This window comes from Saccopteryx leptura, chromosome 1 (genome assembly GCF_036850995.1).
Source record: "Saccopteryx leptura isolate mSacLep1 chromosome 1, mSacLep1_pri_phased_curated, whole genome shotgun sequence".
Taxonomy (NCBI): domain Eukaryota; kingdom Metazoa; phylum Chordata; class Mammalia; order Chiroptera; family Emballonuridae; genus Saccopteryx; species Saccopteryx leptura.
The window spans coordinates 215,317,895-215,340,640 of record NC_089503.1 but is presented as its reverse complement, the minus strand read 5'-3'; the positions used below and the strand labels follow the sequence as shown (position 1 = coordinate 215,340,640).

General features: G+C 38.0%; 1 protein-coding gene across 5 annotated transcripts in view; it reads left to right on the top strand.

The window, feature by feature from the left end:
- Positions 1-22,746, top strand: part of SLC10A7 (solute carrier family 10 member 7) — a 233,703-nt gene that overhangs the window by 39,172 nt on the left and 171,785 nt on the right. Inside the window, exon 5 of one of the 5 annotated variants that reach the window (XM_066386137.1) lies at positions 19,614-19,690. The exons of the other annotated variants lie outside the window; for them this stretch is intronic. Within the exon in view, the coding sequence (XP_066242234.1) occupies positions 19,614-19,652 (39 nt within the window). The 3' untranslated portion in view covers positions 19,653-19,690. Of the gene's footprint in view, positions 1-19,613; positions 19,691-22,746 lie in introns of those variants that run through there. 5 annotated transcript variants of the gene reach the window in all.

Sequence of the window (22,746 nt, the reverse complement as noted above, 5' to 3'; positions counted from 1 at the left end):
TTTTTTTTTTTTTTTTGGTATTTTTCTGAAGTTAGAAACAGGGAGGCAGTCAGACAGACTCCCGCATGTGCCTGACCCGGATCCACCCAGCATGCCCACCAGGGGGCGATGCTCGGCCCCTCTGGGGTGTTCCTCCATTATGGCCGGAGCCATTCTAGTGCCTGAGGTGGAGGCCATGGAACCGTCCTCAGCGCCCAGGCCAACTTTGCTCCAATGGAGCCTTGGCTGTGGGAGGGGAAGAGAGAGATAGAGAAGAAGGAGAGGGGGAAGGGTGGAGAAGCAGACAAGTACTTCTCCTGTGTGCCCTGGCCAGGAATCAAACCGGACTTCCACACGCCGGGCCGACGCTCTACCACTGAGCCAACAGGCCAGGGCTTGTTTTCTACTTTGAATGAGGGTTGAGTTAGTTATGCATACTGCACCATAAATATTTCTCAGCCCCAGTTAATGGCTCACTTGAAACAAGGAGTATTTAGAGTAACAGAATGCCTCCTAGCACCACAGTACTGTTCAGGTTCCTGATCTGAGGGAATGAGAGTCTAGTACCTGGAGGAAGGCCCAGTGGTAGAAGTAGCATTCCACTCTGTTGTGGTTCAGGGCTTGTTGCTCCTCTCTCACTGGACCCCTCACAGGCCCCCTCTTCCCCCTCACTCCCAAGACACATACCTTGCGGTCACACACACACACTCACACAATTAAAATAGGGATTTGCTAAGGAAAAGACCTAAAGGGAACTCCTTCTTTCAACTTTCAGAAGTTGCCAATGTTGATGGCCACTGACCTGTTCAGGTATATATATCTTGGGTTGCTTCATTGCTGTTGGCACTCTCTGTCCCCTTCCCTTCGCTCTACCCCTTCCACTTCCCCTTTCCGCCCCCCTTCTTCCGACCTCCTGTTTACCTTCGCCACCATTGCTGTGTGTATCATCTCTCCTTATGCTATGTACAGGGAAGTGGATAATTATGCTCTTGTAAAAAATAGATATCAACTTTGAGGAGGTGAAGGCCATTAGTTCTCTTTTTAAAAATTTTTAGTTTGAAAAATAAATTTAAAGGGGAAGAACTTTAGTTCTCTAGTTTTGGCTTTTTATTCATTCATGTTGTTTTCCTTACTTGTAGATTTCTTTCTACATTATCTCGTCCTCTACCCTGTCACAGTTTGTTTCTCTTTTTCATCTCTTAGTTCTTACTTCTGTTTGAGCACTCTCTCCACAGCTTCTCAGGATGCTTCCGATTGGCAAGAAGAGCTAAGTTGTTAAGAGCAGGTAGTGAAGATCTCTTTTAAAAATTCTTTTAACAACTCAGTGCATAATGATTTAGTACTTGAGTGGGTATTGAGGTATCTATGAACATTCTTTGTGATAGAATTATGTGCTACATAAAAATGCTTGCGATATAGATTAAGTTGGCTTTGTTAGATGTGATGATCCAATATGCATTTTAATTTCTCTTAATTTTAAAAGCTTTGAGGTTCTGTCTCATCTTAAACCATCATAAATCTATGATGGTCTAAAAGATTTTAAGTGCTACTTATTTCTCCTTTTTCTGGTTTGATAAAGTTATTTAGTTTTAATTTAAATTTATATGTGTTTTCACCTGAAGTTTAGAGTGATAGCCTTGGACCATCTGTTACTGTTTAAAATGGTGGTCTTGAAGTCTAAATTGCCTGCGAGTCTGAGGTTGCAAAGTGATAGGATTAGATCTTAGCAGATGGAAGGGGCCTTTCCCTAGTGGCAAGTGTGGGGTAGCATGCTGCTTGAGAGGGCAGCCCGTGAAGGAAAGTTATGTCGTGAGTATAAAAATGATCAGTTCTATAATCCTCAAAATTTCTAACTCTATTGCTGAAACAAAGAGCAACATTTTAAAAAGAAGTGATAGAAAATTAAGTATTTGTTGTGGACTCTATCCAGTCTGAGTAGTTGACAGAAAAGTGCAGTATTATTTTCTTTTTCACATAAGATTTACATGATTGAATATGAAATGAAACTACAGCCAATAGATAATCAGATACCTCAGGATAATGTTGGGGAAGCTGGATTTCCTGAAGATATAAGGCTTAGTTATTTTAGCCTGGGGATTTTGCCTGGGGAAAAATGTATGTGCCTCAACAGCTGAAGGGCTATTCAGGAAGAAACAAAGTAAAATGGCATCTATTTTAACGTGTAATTTCGATATTTCATACTTAATCTCGTCCTTGGCAGAAATGTCAAAATCTACTTGCCGTAAACCATTTCTGAAGCCATGTCTACACTACCAAATTGAACCGGGTACATAACGTCCTTCAGAAGCAGGTCGTTTTCCAGGAGGACGAGAGGGTCCTTTCTAAGCAGTTCTCTGAAGGGAAGGGGTGCGCTGGGAGAGTCAAAATGAAGACGTGGTGTATTTCAAATGTAGGATAATACTTTGGCACAAACTGCTGCAGGGAGGGAAGAGGACATATTTTAAAATTGGTGTATCATACTTAAACATAAATAAGGTTTCTTTCATATCATTTTCTATTTCTATTGACTCCCATTTACATTTGAAATAATACTTCTTAGCATTTATATTTAGTTTTTTTTCTTTTAACCTCATCTAACATTCAATAGCGCATGCTAGAACTGATGGTACAGTTCTGCCCCTTATTTCCATCTCTACCATCCTTTAGAGACCAAATTATTCTAGCTGCATTAGTTGCTATTTAAGTTAAAATCAAGTTCTTATTAATGGACAAGCTAGTTTTCTATTTCATATAAATGCCTTTCTTTTGTTTAACCTAGCGTGGAAGCATACCCCTTGAAGGAATTAAAATGTGAGGTCAACCATTTATCTTGCTCCCACAAGGCTGTTGTTTATTGTTTTTAAATCAAAAATCAAGTTTTTGTATTTAATGACTTGTAAAATGTATTACATTTAGTCAAAAATCTAAGAATTCATGAAGAATAAGAAAGAAGGTGCCTGACCTGTGGTGGCGCAGTGGATAAAGCGTCAACCTGGAAATGCTGAGGTCGCCGGTTCAAAACCCTGGACTTGTCTGGTCAAGGCACATATGGGAGTTGATGCTTCCAGCTCCCCCCCCTTCTCTCTCTCTCTGTCTCTCCCTATCCTCTCTAAAATGAATAAATAAAAAATTTTAAAAAATTTAAAAAAAAAAAGAAAGAAAGAAGGCTTTGGAATCCCCAGAAGATCAAGAAGGGGATGTATATAATTTTGCTGTTTAATATATATACAAGCATTAATATTTATTATTAAGTTTAATATTTTGTATTTATACTTCCACCAACATATAATATAGTATGTTGTTTAGAGACTATTCAATAGCTCAGGATTTACTTATGGGAGAAGAAAAAAATTTATATCTTTTCTCTTTTTGAATTTTCCCCAGGTTGTTTGGTAAAGAGCAAATAAATTTGTTCCAAATGTGGGCATTTACCTTATATAAAAACCTGTCTGGTCGATATGAAGCTGACAAATAGCTGAATGCTCGCCACCATCCATTAATGAATGGTGGTGAGCATTCACTGCAGAAACCATTAGTGCTAGCGTAGCAGAGGTAACCTTGACAGGGAACATCAGTGCCATGTGCAGATATGGCCCTTGGTGCTTAATTTTTACCTAATTATACTGCACACAAAAATTAGGGGATATTTAAAAAATGAATATGAAGCTATAAAATATCCCCTGATTTTTGTGAGCAGTATATTGGACTGCACATAAAGCATATCAGGTTTGTTGGCTTAAATAACAGTATTAGTTCCCTAATATTTAAACTTCATAGAAATGTTGGATAAATGCACTTTTGACTAGAGGATTCATTTTTATTAAAATAGTCCTTAAGAAATAAAACCAAAACATAATATTCTTTGAAACTCTTCTTTTTAAAGAAATACTATATAGATTAGTTGAAAGTATTTCCCTAGCCAAATTGGTAGCCTTATGGTCTTTTAAATGTCAAATTATGCACCTTCTTTACCACCTTGATAAGGGAAAATTTTATCAAGAAAAGATACTACTGTGTTTAATTCACTGAAGGAAATTATCATTTGAAACACCTATTTATGATGTTCTAAAAGATGATCTTGTGTAATGTATAAGCAATATGTTTTTAGTAGAATATAGCCTTTGGCTTTTCCTTATTTAATAAGTATCATGGCTTGCAAAGAAAATCACACAACTGAGCAGCATTAAAATAAAACATGTATTTCATACATGCAAATATAAAAAGCATAATGGAAAACAAAAAAAAGTCTTGAATAATCTTTGGAGATTTAAAAAATTAATTTTGTCATATCTCTTGTCATTCTCTCTTCCTTCAGCCAATTGTAGCAAACCACATATTTTCACATGAGGGGGTCGGGATACACAAAGATATGCTTTGTGGGAACCTTAGAATATGCTTGGATTCAAATTTTAAAAGCTACGTACATTTCAAGATGTTGGTGTAGGATTTCCCTCCACCTTTGTCCCCTTGATGGCTGCCGTGCAGGTCTTCCCCACACCTCTCTGTATGGATGAGGAAAGAATCTTTGGACAACTAGTGACCAAGCCCTTAGCTTTATCAACCTGGGCTTTTGGGTTTGAAATTTGATTTTCAATCTCATTCTTGCCTACTGCTGTGATAGGGCCTTAGACAACAAGATTTTCCAAAGTTAAAAGGCAATAATAAGTCAGTCCCCTGGAAATGATACAGAAACCTAGATTCAAACTGTAAATACAGAAAAGCATTGAGTACATTAAACAGACATAGAAAAATGGATTTCTGTCTTTTGTAGTAAGGTAATTGGGTACCACTGCCTGGCAGGAGCTGGTGCTATTGAGCCGGCTGTAGCTGCCACAGGTTGATAGGCAGGTGATCAGGCAGCTTCCACCAGGGTCTGCACAGGAGGCCTACCTAATATGCTGTCTGCCCTAAGGGCCTATGGGAACACAGTTGGATTATTATGTTAATGCATGAGCCTGCTGCCCTCTTCCTATCCCAGCTGGGTTCCCTGTGGTTAGGAACTGCTTTGCACTGACAGTGGAGTAATATGCTTCATGATTGAAAGGGCAAAGGGGCTTGGAAGGAAAAAAAAAAGAAAGAATAGGCCTGCACAGATATGCAAATGAGGAAGGGAAATCTGTAGGAAAATTTCACTCTAAGTAGAGAGAGAAAGTTTATTAGGAAGTTCTTTTCCTCATAGCACTCTGTGAAACTGCTCATTCCTTCACTACTCATGGGCATGCTTTCCTTCCGAACATGGGCACACGTGTAGCATACAGCAATGGTTTTCAAACAGGCACTTAGGGTGATTTAAAAAAAAATTTTATCTATTGATTTTAGAGAGCGAGAGAGGAAGGGGAGAGAGAGAGAAAGAGAGAGAGAGAGAGACAGAGACATTGATTTGTTGTTCCACTTATGCATTGATTCCTTTTTTTTCCTGACCGGGAATCAAACTGGCAACCTTGTCATATCTAGACAATGCTTTAGCCAACTGGGCTACCCAGTCAGGGCCTATTGTTGACTGAAAAGCTGGTCTGATTTCGGTGAGATACTCAGATCAAGTCCATGGATACCAGTGTTCCTTGTGTTCTCTTACTTTGCTTGGTGCTGCTCTCATTATCCACATGCCCTTTGGCAGCTTTGTGAAGCTGCCCACTGAGTTACATTTCCAGCCTCTCTGATACCAGTGGTACCTCCTCCTGGCCACCTTCCTCCCTCCACCATCACTTGCACTCCTTTGCACCTTCCCCACATTGTCATTTTGTCAGGGGCACAAGAAGGGCTGAAGTTGGAGAAATGATGACTGGGCTGAGACACTCCTTAGAGGAAAGAGGCAAAGATTTTGCAGAGCAGTAGATTTCTGTCTGCCTAGAAGCCACTAAATTCTTCAGTGACCATGTTGTCCCTCTCGTTGTACTCTGCATTCAACTCCTGCTTTCTAGGAGACTTTAGGAGCACCATTAGTGAAATTTTATTTCAAATCCCAATCTTATAATTTTTAGGACCTATTTCTCCATAAAGTTTTGTTCCACCTCCTTCCCCCCAGACTTTTTTTTTTAGATTTTTCCCAAAAGATGATAGAAGATTTTTGTTGTTGAATATTTTTCTAGGTCTCACAAATCTCTAAATAGTAACAAGGAATTCTATATAACAGGTTGTGATTCTCACAGTGAGTTGTATTGTAAAAAATTAACTCTGTATTTCTTGCCTTGAACCCTATTTTCCCTCCTTCCTTCTTCTTCTAGCTTAAGATGCTTATTTGTCTGTACTTTTCCAAATTTACCAGAAATTTTATCTCTATTTCCAGTTTCTTAATTTGGGAAGTCTTTGACTAATGGTTCTCACCACTTAGTAATATGATAATGGTACTGATGATAGTATTGTTAGTAATGGCTAATTATTTATTAAGCACTTACTATGCTAATGCTTTACACGAATTGTCTCATTTAATTTTCACAAAATGCTTACAACTACAAAACATACTAATGTTACAAATATTACACCCACTTTTGATATGAGGAAACAAGAGTCTTGAAATGGTTAAATCAAACTTGTTGGAGATCCTTTAGCTATGGTACTGGATTCATAGGTAAGCTAAGTCTAGCGCCCTCTAGAGTGTGTCCGCATATGGCTATTTTAGGGGGTAAATTACATTTTGAAACTGCCCTTTTCCTAACAACGACTCTAATTAGATCCAAAATATCAACCCCCGCTAGCCTCCCTCCAATCTTTGGGTTGTATCCATATCATTTTTGTGCAAGAGGTTCTATCTCACATTAGGCATAATTATGTCACAGAGAGCTAGGAGAATGTATTGTAGATAAATGAGAAAAAAAACATGCTAACAATTTTTGTGAGTTTTTTTTTTAACCCTGCTTTTCAGGATTGACTGGCTAGGTAGCTGAGCAACTTGGTATTATCTTATACTGATGATCTCAACGAAAAAAGTAAGAACCAGTCTAACTACTAGTAAAACTTGGCAGCAAAAGTTGTGTGAATAATGTATCTTGAACAGGAAGCTGACAGTTGAAGGGAATAGAAGGCAGAACTTGAATTTGCATTAATTTCCGTAAGATAAACCTAATGTTGGAGCTAACAACCTGATAAGTGCATAAAAAGGCCCTGAAGATAAAAGAGAAAAGTTACCAAACTGAAACTAGGCTTACATGAATAAATCAGATTTTTATTTCATGCTAAAGCCAGTTGAGTGCTGGACACAGATGAGAACATGGTAAGTGAGCCTGGCGCTCAGCGAGCTCCTGGATTTTGGAGAAAGAGCCCCGAAAACCCCAAAAAGGAACTTTCTTGGGGTGTTCTATCCAAGCATACCACAGGGGATGAAGATGTTGTCTGGGGCTGTGACAATCCCAACAGCCTGTTTGAGAAGATTACAATTAGCATGGACAATTGAAAGCAGGTGCTGTGTCCTAGACTCCCCTTTGGGGCCTCACATTTATGACATTGTGCTTTTACAGGAAGAGGCTGTGTTTAAGAGTCTCAGTTCCACCCCTGATGCCTTTCACTTATTTCTCTCAAGCACTGGACATCCCTGAGCCTTATTTTTCACATCTATAAAATAGAATAATATCTACCTCAGGGGTCCCCAAACTATGGGCCCACAGGCCACATGCGGCCCCCTGAGGCCATTTATCCGCCCCCGCTGCACACCCGGAAGGGGCACCTCTTTCATTGGTGGTCAGTGAGAGGAGCATAGTTCCCATTGAAATACTGGTCAGTTTGTTGATTTAAGTTTACTTGTTCTCTATTTTAAATATTGTATTTGTTCCCATTTTGTTTTTTTACTTTAAAATAAGATATGTGTAGTGTGCATAGGGGTTTGTTCATAGTTTTTTTATAGTCCGGTCCTCCAACAGTCTGAGGGACAGTGAACTGGCCCCCTGTGTAAAAAGTTTGGGGACCCCTGATCTACCTCATAGGGTAATTTCGAGAATTAAGTGGAAAACATTTATTGTCTGGCATACAGAGGATGCTTCATAAATGTCAGCTTTTTTCTTCTGTTTATGAAATGCTATTTTGAAGGAAAACTAAGGTAAAGGAAGTTATTTTATTATAAATTTGTGGGTCAGAAAAACAGGACTTGTCTCTTGCTTTTGGAGAATTGTCTGCATCATCTCTCATTTAAGATCCTGTGAGTAGCTGGTCTAGAGGGGGAATGGAATTCAGTTTGATTAATGGAAGCTCTTGGAAGGCAGTTTTAAACGGTGTTGAAGCTAGGTTAAACGGGAGCCAAGTGGGGCCATTTCCGGGGCTTTTGGAGGTGAAGCAATTTGTTTTTGTACTTGTATCAGTGCTTTTACTCACTTTAATCTCATTTCTGGTCTCTCAGGTTCCTTAATAAAGTCTTCAGTACTATACATTTTTATTAAACATCTTTTTTTGGGTTCTAATTTGCATTTCAAATAATATAACAAAATGTATGTGTTTCAAATATTCACTGCATAACTGTGATTAGAACATGTAATCCCTCAAAAGATGTTAATTATAATTTAAATTCACCCTGAATTTAATTAAGTGAGTTGGGGATTAGAAAGTAGATGTAAGGAGTAGTTAAGGGAATACATTTTTAAAAAGCAATCATATTTTTTTTTCAAAAAAATGTAAACCTCTTTTAACTTTAAGATTAGAAAGATAAGGGAACTACAGAAGACAAGGGGAGGAAGCCGGTTAAAAGGCGTGTTAGAAAAAATCTTAAAACTATGTTCACAATTTGAATCTTGAATTGAAGCTAATTGTGGTTTAAAAAGGAGGGCTGGTTGGAGTAACTTTCTCATTTATATTCTTAAAGAGTCTTTCAGTGCATGTTAGCTCACTTGGTGTCTAATAAAGATTTCAGTTCAACTGAGGCCTTTAAGAATTACAGAGAATGATTGAGAAGGAAGTGGCAACAGAGGTCTTTTAATCCAACTGTTATCTGATGTTTCAATCTTTCTTACAGTATCCTGGCCAAGGGGATATTTTACGAATAATTAGGTGTAATAAGCACTTTGCGCATAGACCAGTCACATTTAAAGAATGTTTTTCTTTTTTTTTCTTTTTTTTTTTTGGTTTCAAATTCACTGTTTTATTTAATAGAGTTAAATAGCTTTTATTTCTACAGGTAAAGCAGTGTTTATAGTCATTGAAATAGATCTCAGTTTTTTTTGTTTGTTTTTTTTTTAAATAAATTTTTATTAATGGTAATGGGATGACATTAATAAATCAGGGTACATATATTCAAAGAAAACATGTCTAGGTTACCTTGTCATTAAATTATGTTGCATACCCCTCGCCCAAAGTCAGATTGTCCTTCGCCACCCTCTATCTAATTCTCTGTGCCCCTCCCCCTCCCCCTAACTCTCCCCCTGTCCTCCCTCCCCCCACCCCTGGTAACCACCACACACTTGTCCATGTCTCTTAATCTCATTTTTATGTTCCACCAATGTATGGAATCATGTAGTTCTTGTTTTTTTCTGATTTAGTTATTTCACTCCTTATAATGTTATCAAGATCCCACCATTTTGCTGTAAATGATCTGATGTCATCATTTCTTATGGCTGAGTAGTATTCCATAGTGTATATGTGCCACATCTTCTTTATCCAGTCTTCTATTGAAGGGCTTTTTGGTTGTTTCCATGTCTTGGCCACTGTGAACAGTGCTGCAATGAACATGGGGCTACATGTGTCTTCACGTATCAATGTTTCTGAGGTTTTGGGGTATATACCCAGTAGAGGAATTGCTGGGTCATAAGGTAGTTCTATTTGCAGTTTTTTGAGGAACCACCATACTTTCCTCCATAATGGTTGTACTACTTTACAGTCCCACCAACAGTGAATGAGGGTTCCTTTTTCTCCACAGCCTCTCCAACATTTGCTATTACCCGTCTTGTTGATAATAGCTAATCTAACAGGGGTGAGGTGGTATCTCATTGTAGTTTTGATTTGCATTTCCCTAATAACTAATGAAGATGAGCATCTTTTCATGTATCTGTTGGCCATTTGTATCTCTTCCTGGGAGAAGTGTCTATTCATGTCCTCTTCCCATTTTTTTATTGGATTGTTTGTTTGTTTGTTGTTGAGTTTTATGAGTTCTTTGTAAATTTTGGAAATTAGGCCCTTATCTGAGCTGTTGTTTGAAAATATCATTTCCCATTTAGTTGGCTGTCTGTTTATTTTGATATCAGTTTCTCTTGCTGAGCAAAAACTTTATATTCTGATGTAGTCCCATTCATTTATCTTTGCCTTCACTTCTCTTGCCATTGGAGTCAAGTTCATAAAATGTTCTTTAAAACCCAGGTCCATGAGTTTAGTACCTATGTCTTCTTCTATGTACTTTATTGTTTCAGGTCTTATATTTAGGTCTTTGATCCATTTTGAATTAATTTTAGTACACGGGGACAGGCTGTAGTCGAGTTTCATTCTTTTGCATGTGGCTTTCCAGTTTTCCCAACACCATTTGTTGAAGAGGCTTTCTTTTCTCCATTGTGTGTTGTTGGCCCCTTTATCAAAGATTATTTGACCATATATATGTGGTTTTATTTCTGGACTTTCTATTCTGTTCCATTGGTCTGAGTGTCTATTTTTCTGCCAATACCATGCTGTTTTGATTATTGTGGCCCTATAATATAGTTTAAAGTCAGGTATTGTAATGCCCCCAGCTTCATTCTTTTTCCTTAGGATTGTTTTGGCTATTCGGGGTTTTTTATAGTTCCATATAAATCTGATGATTTTTTGTTCCATTTCTTTAAAAAATCTCATAGGGATTTTGATGGGAATTGCATTAAATTTGTATATTGCTTTGGGTAATATGGCCATTTTGATTATATTTATTCTTCCTATCCAAGAACAAGGAATATTTTTCCATCTCATTGTATCTTTTTCAATTTCCCTTAACAATGCTTTGTAATTTTCATTATATAAGTCCTTTACATTCTTTGTTATGTTTATTCCTAGGTATTTTATTTTTTTTGTTGCAATCGTGAAGGGGATTATTTTTTTGAGTTCGTTTTCTAATATTTCATTGTTGGCATAGAGAAAGGCTATGGACTTCTGTATGTTAATTTTGTATCCTGCGACCTTACTGTATTGGTTTATTGTTTCTAATAATCTTTTTGTGGAGTCCTTTGGGTTTTCGATGTATAGGATCATATCATCAGCAAAAAGTGATACCTTTACTTCTTCTTTTCCGATATGGATGCCTTTTATTTCTTTGTCTTGTCTGATTGCTCTGGCCAGAACTTCTAGCACCACGTTAAATAAGAGTGGAGAGAGTGGACAACCCTGTCTTGTTCCTGATTTAAGGTAGAAAGTCCTCAGTTTTATGCCGTTTAAAATGATGTTGGCTGATGGTTTATCATATATGGCCTTTATCATGTTGAGATATTTTCCTTCTATACCCATTTTGTTGAGAGTCTTTTTTTTTTTTTTTTTTTTCTGAAGCTGGAAACAGGGAGAGACAGTCAGACAGACTCCCGCATGCGCCCGACCGGGATCCACCCGGCACGCCCACCAGGGGCGGTGCTCTGCCCCCCAGGGGGCGATGCTCTGCCCATCCTGGGCGTCGCCATATTGCGACCAGAGCCACTCTAGCGCCTGAGGCAGAGGCCACAGAGCCATGCCCAGCGCCCGGGCCATCTTTGCTCCAATGGAGCCTTGGCTGCGGGAGGGGAAGAGAGAGACAGAGAGGAAAGCGCGGCGGAGGGGTGGAGAAGCAAATGGGCGCTTCTCCTATGTGCCCTGGCCGGGAATCGAACCCGGGTCCTCCGCACGCTAGGCCGACGCTCTACCGCTGAGCCAACCGGCCAGGGCTGTTGAGAGTCTTAAACATAAAATTGTGTTGTATTTTATCAAAAGCCTTTTCTGCATCTATTGATAAGATCATGTGGTTTTTGTTCTTTGTTTTGTTGATATGGTGTATTACGTTAACCGTTTTGCGTATGTTGAACCATCCTTGAGATTCTGGGATGAATCCCACTTGATCATGATGTATTATTTTTTTAATATGTTGTTGTATTCGGTTTGCCAGTATTTTGTTTAGAATTTTAGCATCTGTATTCATTAGAGATATTGGTCTGTAGTTTTCTTTCTTTGTGCCATCCTTGCCAGGTTTTGGTATGAGGGTTATGTTGGCCTCATAAAATGTGTTTGGAAGTATTGCTTCTTCTTCAATTTTTTGGAAGACTTTGAGTAGAATAGGAACCAAGTCTTCTTTGAATGTTTGATAGAATTCACTAGTATAACCGTCTGGGCCTGGACTTTTATTTTTGGGGAGGTTTTTAATAGTTTTTTCTATTTCCTCCCTGCTGATTGGTCTGTTTAGGCTTTCTGCTTCTTCATGACTCAGTCTAGGAAGGTTGTATTGTTCTAGGAATTTATCCATTTCTTCTAGATTGTTGTATTTGGTGGCATATAATTTTTCATAGTATTCTACAATAATTCTTTGTATATCTATGATGTCTGTGGTGATCTCTCCTCTTTCATTTTGGATTTTATTTATTTGAGTCCTGTGCCTTTTTTCCTTGGTGAGTCTTGCCAAGGGTTTGTCAATTTTGTTGATCTTTTCAAAGAACCAGCTCCTTGTTTTATTGATTTTTTCTATAGTTTTTCTGTTCTCTATTTCATTTATTTCTGCTCTGATTTTTATTATCTCCTTTCTTCGGCTGGTTTTGGGTTGTCTTTGTTCTTCTTTTTCTAGTTCCTTAAGGTGTGAAGTTAAGTGGTTTACTTCGGCTCTCTCTTGTTTGTTCATATAGGCCTGAAGTGATATGAACTTTCCTCTTATTACTGCTTTTGCTGCATCCCAGAGATTCTGATATGTCGTATTTTCATTTTCATTTGTCTGTATGTATCTTTTGATCTCTGCGCTTATTTCTTCTTTGACCCATTCATTTTTTAGAAGTATGTTGTTTAGTTTCCACATTTTTGTGGGTTTTTCCCCCTCTTTTTTGCAGTTGAATTCTAGTTTCAAGGCATTATGATGAGAAAATATGCTTGGTACAATTTCAATTTTTCCAAATTTGCTGATATTGTCTTTGTGGCCCAACATATGGTCAATTCTTGAGAATGTTCCATGTACACTAGAGAAAAATGTATACTCTGTCGCTTTGGGATGAAGTGTCCTGTAGATGTCTATCATATCCAGGTGTTCTAGTATTTCGTTTAAGGCCACTATATCTTTATTGATTCTCTGTTTGGATGACCGATCAAGAGCCGTCAGCAGAGTATTGAGGTCTCCAAGTATGATTGTATTTTTGTTAGTTTTTGTTTTAAGGTCAATAAGTAGCTGTCTTATATATTTTGGTGCTCCTTGGTTTGGTGCCTATATATTAAGGATTGTTATGTCTTCTTGATTCAGTGTCCCCTTAATCATTATGAAGTGACCATTTTTGTCTCTGAGTACTTTTTCTGTCTTGTAGTCAGCATTATCAGATATGAGTATTGCTACACCTGCTTTTTTTTGGGTGTTGTTTGCTTGGAGTATTGTTTTCCAGCCTTTCACTTTGAATTTGTTTTTATCCTTGTTGCTTAGATGTGTTTCTTGTAGGCAGCATATAGTTGGATTTTCTTTCTTAATCCATTCTGCTACTCTGTGTCTTTTTATTGGTAAGTTTAATCCATTTACATTTAGTGTAATTATTGACACTTGTGGGTTCCCTACTGCCATTTTATAAATTGCTTTCTGTTAGTTTTGTATCTAGTTTGATTCTTCTCTTTTGTTTTTCTATCATTTGTTTCTGTTTGTTTGTGTTCCATACTTCTTTCCTCTGTTGCTACTTTTTTTAAGTCATGTGTTTTTGTGGTGGTTTTTTCTAGGGTGGTTACCATTAAGTAATGAAAAGGGTACCTACCATATTCATTGTAGTACCCTATCTTATAAGTATTTCTGCACTTCATCGTCCTTTGCTACTGTTAATCTCCATTCTCTCCCCCCTTTTTTTTCCTTTGTTGTCACAGTTTAAGTTTGGTTTTATTGTGTTCTTGGTGGAGCTGTTACTTGTGGTGTTGTTTTCTTTTGTTCTTTGAATCTGGTTGGAAAACCCCCTTTAGTATTTCCTGGAGTGGGGGCTTTCTCGTGATAAATTCTCTCATCTTTTCTGTATTTGTGAATGTTTTTATATCTCCTTCATACTTGAAGGATAGCTTTGATGGGTATAGTATTCTTGGCTGAAAGTTCCTCTCTTTCAGGGCTTTAAATATTGGGGTCCACTCTCTTCTAGCTTGTAGAGTTTCTGCTGAGAAATCTGATGATAATCTAATAGGCCTTCCTTTATATGTTGTACTCTTCTTTTCCCTGGCTGTCTTGAGAATTTTTTATTTGTCATTGGTTTGTGTCAACTTTATTATGATGTGCCTTGGAGTGGGTTTGTTGGGGTTAAGAAAACTCGGTGTTCTGTTTGCTTCTTGAATTTGAGGCTTTAGTTCTTTCCACAGGCTTGGGAAGTTCTCGTCTATTATTTGTTTGAGTATATTCTCCATTCCATTTTCTTTCTCTTCTCCCTCTGATATACCTATTATTCTTATGTTATTCTTTCTGATGGAGTCAGATAATTCCTGTAGGGCTTTCTCGTTTTTTATTATTTTTGAGTCTCTTTCTTCTTCTCTCTGTTGTGCCTCAAGTTGTTTGTCTTCTATTTCACTAATCCTATCTTCAATCTGGGTTGTTCTGCTAGCTAAGCTTGTTACCTCGTTTTTCAGCTCGTGAATTGAGTTTTTCATTTCTGTTTGATTTGTTTTTATAGTTTCAATTTCCTTGGTAATATATTCTTTGTGTTCATTGAGTTGTTTTCTGATCTCCCTATATTGCCTTTCTGTGTTTTCTTGTATATCTCTGAGTATTTTTAAGATTTCTATTTTAAATTCTCTGTCATTTAGCTCCAAGGCTTCCAATATGTTAAGTCTTTTCTCCATAGATTTTTCCACATCTATTTGTGTTACCTCTCTTTCTTTTGTATCCATAATATTCGATTTCCTCTTTCTTATTGGCATCTGAGGGTGGTCTTGTTGATAGCACTAATTAGAATTAATAAAGAGTAAAAAGTAAAAACAAACAAACAAACAAAAAAAAAACAAAAACAAAAAAAAAACACCAAAGGGTAAAACACCCCACAAAAAAAAGCAGTAATAATTTATTATTTCCCCCTTTTTTTTCTTTCTTCTCGTTCCCTCCTCTCCCCTCCTCAGGGAAATATCGTGCCTATAATGGAGGGCCTGGTTTGCAGTGAAGAGTTCAAGGGGCAAAAAAAAAGGGGAGTAGGGACCTACTAAATGCAAAAAAAAAAAAAAAAAAAAGAAGAAAATCTTAGACAAGCATAAGTTGATCTGCCTGCAGGTGATGGTCAACTAAGAGATATAATGAGAGGGATAAGAGGGAACCAGAAAAAAGGACAAAAAAAGGAATAATAAAGAAGAAAAAAATAAAAATAATAAGTAAAAATCTGTTGTATTAAGTGGAGCGAAGACCAAATACAATGGAGACCTTGGGTTGGGAGGACCCAAAATGCCACAAAAATAAACTAACAAGAAAAAAACAAAAAGAAAAGTGAAAAAGAAAAATAAAGCCAAAAAAAGCCTTGAGTCCCAAATTAACTAATTTGTTCGTGATTGAGGATTAAATGGGATGAAAGTAAAACGAGAAAAGAAAAAACGAATAGAAAGGAAAAAATAAGAAAAAGAGAAAAACGAAGGAAGAAATAAAAAAGGAAGAGAAAAAAACAAAATAAAGCAAAAAACAACAACAACAAAAAAAAAACCAAAAGAGGAGAGAGTGAGAGTTAAGTGTCCTGGAGTATAACCCCAAAGGAGGGTGAGGATGAAGAAGAGAAATAAAATGTAACACTTATGGGTAGTGTAGTTCAAGAAAAGGGAAGCATAAGATGGGCAGAGAATAGAAGGACCGAGGTGGAGGAAATAAAGGCAATAGGATAGAAGAAACAAACAACAACAACAAAAAAAAAATTAGTGGAACAAGTTGTAAAGTCTGTGGATTTTTCTTGATTTTGAGAGGTTAACTTCTTCCTTTTTCTTTTCTCTCCCTCTTCCTGGTCGGTGACTCTGTACCCCAGGCTCTGCCCCTGTGTCACATTTAGGTAGGGATTTGCAGTTGATGGGATTCTATGGCAATGTCATATAATTGGCTTTAGTCTTGCTGGTAGTCAAGGCTTGTTGGCGTTTGCAGGGTCCAACGATGAGAGATTTTGCTTTCGTGGATTCTCTCTCCTAGTCCCCCCTTCCTGAATTAGCAGCCTGGTGATCCAGCTATAAGGCTGCCACTGCTTCTGCCTGGGGAGTAAGAGGCTCAAAGAGCTGGGAAATCCCCACTCTATCCCCACTCAGTGCAAGGCTTTGGGAAGGGCTCTGGCAGTCAGGGCCTCCAGTGTAATCAGGCGGGGGTGGGAGTCAATTGTTGTCAAGGTGACTGTTCAGCGCCTAGCATTCAGTTGGACCTCTCAACCCAGGCTTTCCACACTTTGTAGCCTGTTTTGGCTGGTAAGAAGAGGCACTAGTCTCTGCTTGCGACTAGTGTAGTATAGATCTTATTATCTGCCAAGTCTTTCTTGTTAGCGTTTATCCCTGAATATGGAGGCTCTATCAATCAGAAGTTGCCCCCGCCCCTTTAGCGAGAGGCACTAAAAAATATCACGCCTCTTGTCTTGGGTCGGTGAACTGAGAGAGATCTTATCAATTAGAACCGAGGGTGCGCAGATTTCACGGGTTAATTTTAGTAATTGGGTCGCAGCTGTGCTCCCGAAGGTATTTCAGGCTGCCTGCGCGCGCCCCTCCCCCAACGCTTGATTGTTAGCTTGAATGGCTGGGTGAGGTGCCCCGCCCGCGGAGAGAATATCCCAAGTAGGGAATACCGCCCTGGGGCCTCTCCCGCTCCCCGTGCGCGGGCCGCTGGGAACGTTAGCGGTGCTCGGTCTGCAATGCTCGGTCTGCAACCAGACCGGGCGCGCGCCAGCGGCTGCTCGCTTCTCCGGAGTGTGGGCGGTGCTCGCTCTGCAACCGACCTGGGCGCTGCTCGCGGCGGCTCGCAGTGGCGGCTGGCGGCGGCCGCTCGCGGCTGCTGCTCGCGGCTCCCTAGTGCGGGATGACTTACCACAGGCGCACTTCCTCGCGGCTTGAATGAACGTCCCTGCGGTAGCTTCCTCCACACCCTCGTCTCTCAGATTCAAGTGATAACAGTCCTTTTGCTTTCAGTTTGTGTGGAACTCCGTAATGCTCCGAAGATAAATTTTCCTGTTTCTAGTTGATAAATTTGTTGAGATTTTGGGGAGATCTGTCGGACGCGCTGCTCACGGCGCCATTTCCGTGACGTCACTCAAGAATGTTTTTCTATGATAACATTTTATTCTTAAATTTTCCTAGGAATATATTTTTATTCTTTTTATTTATTTATTTATTTATTTTAGCGCACAAGAGAGATAAAGAGAGACAGACAGACAGACAGACAGGAAGGTAGAGAGATGAGAAGCATCAATTCTTCATTGCAGCATATTAGTTGTTCATTGATTTATTTCTCATATGTGCCTTGACCAGGGGGCTCCAGCAGAATTAGTGACCCCTTGCTCAAGCCAGCAACCTTGGGCTTCAAACCAAGTGACCTTTGGGCTCAAGCCAGCAATCATGGGGTCATGTCTATGATCCTACACTCAAGCCAGCAACCCAGCGCTCAAGTTGGATGAGCCTGCACTCAAGCCGGCGACCTCGGGGGTTTCCAACCTGGGTCCTCAACAACCCAGGCTGATGCTCTCTCTATTCACTGTTTCACCACCAAGTCAGGCAGGAACATATTTTAAATCAATTCATTTTCTCCCATCCAAATACTAACCAGGCCCGACCCTACTTAGCTTCCGAGATCAGAGGAGATTGGGCACATTCAGGGTGGTATGGCCGTAGACAAATCAATTCATTTCCGGGTGATCTAAGCACAGTTTTAAATGCAAAGGTATTATTTTTATTTCCTTATTTTCAAATGTGTCTAGAAGAAGAAAATATTTTTAAAACCTATTTTGAATGAGTTATATCATAAAAGTAATGCACAAACCACTTCTATAGTATTTGTGTGTGTTTGTTACACACTGACTACTTAATATTTTATTGGACTCCATAAACAGATAAGTTAAGAAAAAAAAGAAATTTCAAAGACTTTTGAAATATTCTCTTAGTAGAAATATTTCAGGTGAAAATTCAGATGAGAAACTCTGTCTTTGCTTCATAAGAAATTGTCCTTTAAAAAAGAATCATGAATCTGACTTTACATATAAAACAGATTCCTTCAACTTGATCTATGCTATTGTCAGTAGTAAAGGGGATACATTTTTTCAATGAGTAAATAATAAACTCTGTTTTAAAGGAAATAAAAACTTTAGTTTTTACCTAAGATATTCTTGGTAGCTCTAAGTATTTAAACCCTCACCCATTTTGCTTGCAACCAAAATCATTTCACATAATCATCTTTATTTATTTGAAATTTAATTTCCACCAAATGACTACTTTGATAATGACTTCATGGGTTCTTTTTCTAATACTATAAATTATTGTTGGTCTTAATGACATGACTTTTTTGGGGAGTGGTTAGGTTACATTATCACATACATAGTTTTAGTCAGTGGTGTATCAGGAGAAAGGCTTACTTACATCTCCTGGTCACAGCCAATATTCCAGAATGACCATATAAAATTTTATATTCTTGTACTGATGAAAAATTTTTAATGATGTAGGTTTCTTATTACAAGAGTTCTAGGTATTTTTAGTGACTAATCTAGAAAATAGAGAGACAAAGAAAGAAAACAAATACCAAAATCCCTCTGGAAAGGCTAGAGTTGGAGAAATGATGACTAGGTGAATACACACTTGAGATATTTTATGTGTGTATCTTTGGGACCTTTTTATCTAAATATAGGTTTAATAAAATGAAATCATATTGCATGCTGTTTTATAATTCCTATTTGTCCACTTACCAATATATTGTGACATGTCTCCATAGTGTTCTTCACCATTCTTTTTAGTTGCTTACTCTTCTTATGGATGGATGTGCAATGATTTATTTTAGCCCTGGATAAGTTTGCTATTACAAAACAATTCTATGATAAAAATCCTTTTAGCTCAATCTTTTCTTGGATCTGTATTATTTTCTTAAATATTTAGATTTTTAAAAGTAGAATTGGTGGTCCAAGGGGTATGCACACATGGACATTTTTAAGATCTTGTTGCTTACTGCAACATTTTCAGCAAGGTTGTAGAGGCATGCCAAGACTTTCCCGGAGCGCTCACCCATCATGCGCATTATCATTTTTTAAAATCCCTGCTCATTCGATAGTTTCCTCTTCACACTACTTTTGTTTTCTCAGTGCAGGTCGGTCCCTGTTGTAAAGATGAGGGATACATATAATGTTTTATAGAAATGCGTATTTAATAAACATTTTAATTTCATCTTCCCACCCCCATCTCCTGTGGCTCATATTGAGAGTCAAATCTAGAGGGAGACATTTAAAAAGTTGTTCTATTTCTTTATTGTACTTCAACCCAAAGAAATACACATTGTAGTTGCGAAATGCATTTAACCAGATCTCTAACCATGTTATAAATGGTGCCTGGAGAAGGACCTGGGAACAAGACCTTTAAGCTTTGTTTTGTTTTGTTTTTAATCCCCTCTTAAGATCTCAGAGAGGCCTGACCTGTGGTGGCGCAGTGGATAAAGCATCGACCTGGAAATGCTGAGGTTGCTGGTTCAAAACCCTGGGCTTGCCTGGTCAAGGCACATATGGGAGTTGATGCTTCCTGCTCTTCCCCCCTTCTCTCTCTGTCTCTCTCTCTCTCTCTCTCCTTTCTGAAAATGAATAAATAAAATTAAAACAAAATTAAAAAAAAAAAAAAAAAAAGATCTCAGAGAATCTGAACTTCTGAACTTACATAAGAGTGTTTGGGCTACTGTTATTACAGAGAACCCTTCTGAGAGTATCTTCTCAGGTAATTTTTTTAGGGAAAGTCACTTATAGATATAAAACGTTTGACCAGAAGAAAGCCTCAGGTTGTCAGAGTTACTTACACACCACTGTTCAGCTGGGCCTCTATATTAAATCATCTCTTGGCAGTCCATTAGTTGCGGTGTTACAGCTATTGCATGGACCTCTAAGCTAATATCCCTTCAGTCACTAACAGAGGGATAACCTTAATAAAAATTTGAAGTCGATTTAGTGCTTCACTGCTTGCTGACTAGTGTTTTATGTTTCAGTGTGTCTATACACTTTCCATTCCGTGTATTTCTGATATTCACATATATCCTATTTACATAGTATATTAGAGTCCAATAAAGATTAATGGCCTAGAGAAGGAAGAGTGTTTGGGAGCTCTCCCTGTAGCCCTGGCTTAGCCGCTGCCAGAAACTGTGATCGTGAGCAGGTCACTTCCCACTCTGAGCTTCTGTCCAGTCGATATTTGAATGGGTGCTGGAGAGATATTCTCTAACATTTCTTCCTGTGTTAGTTTATGGTTTGTAGAAAAATTAAATTATAGTCTGCTCAGTGTAACACATTGAAACTTTGTTGTTTTTTTAACCTCAGCTAAGCTTTTTTATTTTTTTTTATTTTTATTTTTTTCTTACAGAGACAGAGTCAGAGAGAGGGACAGACAGGGACAGACAGACAGGAACTGGGAGAGATGAGAAGCAACAATCATTGTTTTTTTTGTTGCGACACCTTAGTTGTTCAATGATTGCTTTCTCATATGTGCCTTGACCGTGGGCCTTCAGCAGACCGAGACCTTGGGTCCAAGCTGGTGAGCTTTGCTCAAACCAGATGAGCCCGCACTCAAGCTGGCGACCTTGGGATCTCGAACCTGGGTCCTCCACATCCCAGTCCAATGCTCTATCCACTGCGCCACCACCTGGTCAGGCCCTCAGCTAAGCTTTTATAGGAAATAAAAAGATGTTCTATTTGCCTCCCTATAAAAATTAGAGTAACTGAAATAAAACTAGTAGAAAAGCCACATCATTTAATGGTAAATACAGTAGAAACCTCACTTAAACTCAATTGACTTTAAAAAGAGAATTAGTATGTAACAGAAATTACTGAAAATGTTTAATTTTTATTAAAAAAATCTAAATTATGAAAGCAAGCTTATTTTATAATTCAGTCAATAAAATTCTGATTATGTTATAACTATTCACTAATTCTTGGTGTGAATGAAGAGTCAATTATTATTTTGGAGGGTGGGTTATCATTGAAGTCTTCCCAAGAAAATTGTTTGATGACATGATTTCACAACTCTTCCTCCTATTTATTTTTGCAAAACAATCATCAAGGTACAAATTTGCAAAAAGAATTGAGGCATCATCACAAGTGCAGTCATTTAAAAATATATTCTGATTATTCTTCTTCCAAGCATCTAACTTGTCAGTTATTTTTTCGTGTCTTGTATTTGTTCTGATTTCACCGACTTAATGAAATCCTGCATCTTCTGTAGGACGTACAGTTATCTTTAGCATCTTATTTGCATTTTATTTGTGATTATTATCAGGCATCTAACTGTACAATCTGTGAAAGTAAACCAACCAAAACGAAAGTACAGAGATGGATATCATTGTGAAATAGTTGGGATATGACTGTGGGAAGGGAAAATGTTTTCTCAGGAATCATTTTAGAAATGATCAGTTCGTTAGTGAACCCTCCCCTGCTATGACTCGCTTCCATGTACAATCTAAGTTCTTCAGGGACTTGGAGGATAGTGTGCAGTTGCCCCTTGAATAATGCTGGTGTTAGGGGCACTGACTCCCCCCTCCACCCCTCATGCAGTTGAAAATTCATGTGTAACTTTTGACTCCCTCAAAACTTAACTTCTAATAGCCTACTGTTGATTGGAAGCCTTACCGATAACATGAACAGTCAATTAACACATATTCTGTGTGCTATATATATTATATATTGTATTCTTACAATAAAGCTAGCTAGCTAGAGAAAACAAAATGTTACTAAGAAAATCATTAGGAAGAGAAAATACATCTACAGTATTTATTGAAAAATAATCCACTGTAAGTTGACATGCATAGTACAAACCCATGTTTTTCAAGGGTTGACTGTATAATGAAGGCTTGCTGGGTCTTTTTTTTTTTTTTTTTTTTTTTTTTAGATGAGAAGAGGGAAGATAGTGAGGTGGACAGACTCCTGCGTGTGCCCTAGCTGGGATCCACCTGGCAACCCACGGCCAAGGCCTTGCTGAGTCTTACTTTCTATTGTTGTGGAATACCCAGTGATTTTATATTCACCATCTCATTTAATCCTAAATTTATGTGGTTGTTGTTATGCCTATTGAATAAAGTGAAGAAACTGAGATTTAAAGAATTTTTATAGCTGAGTATGTGACCAAGTTGTTTTGAAACCAGATGTTCCGACTTCATTTTCAGTGCTTTTCCTAGTATTTCACAGATGCTTCTGTGATGATATTAAATTAAAATGGTTTGATATGAAAACGTTATCCTCTTTAAATAAGTATAAAAGGAAGTTATTTTTTTTTAATTTAAGATTATCTTTATTGAATGTCAGATAGGGCCATCATCTTTGAAGTATTCACATTGTGTTACTATTGGAATAATTACTTCAAAAGACATTTTTATAAATTATAAGCAAGGCTCTAAATCTTAAGCTTTTATAGGTAAGAAGTAGTAATGGTAAATAGTTTTGATGAAAGTCATGGCTTATTAATATTTATAGACATTTTCTGTGTAAACATCAAAACCAAGTTTTGTTGATGGTTTCTTTTGCTGTGCAAAAACTTTAGTTTGATTTATGTCTTCTT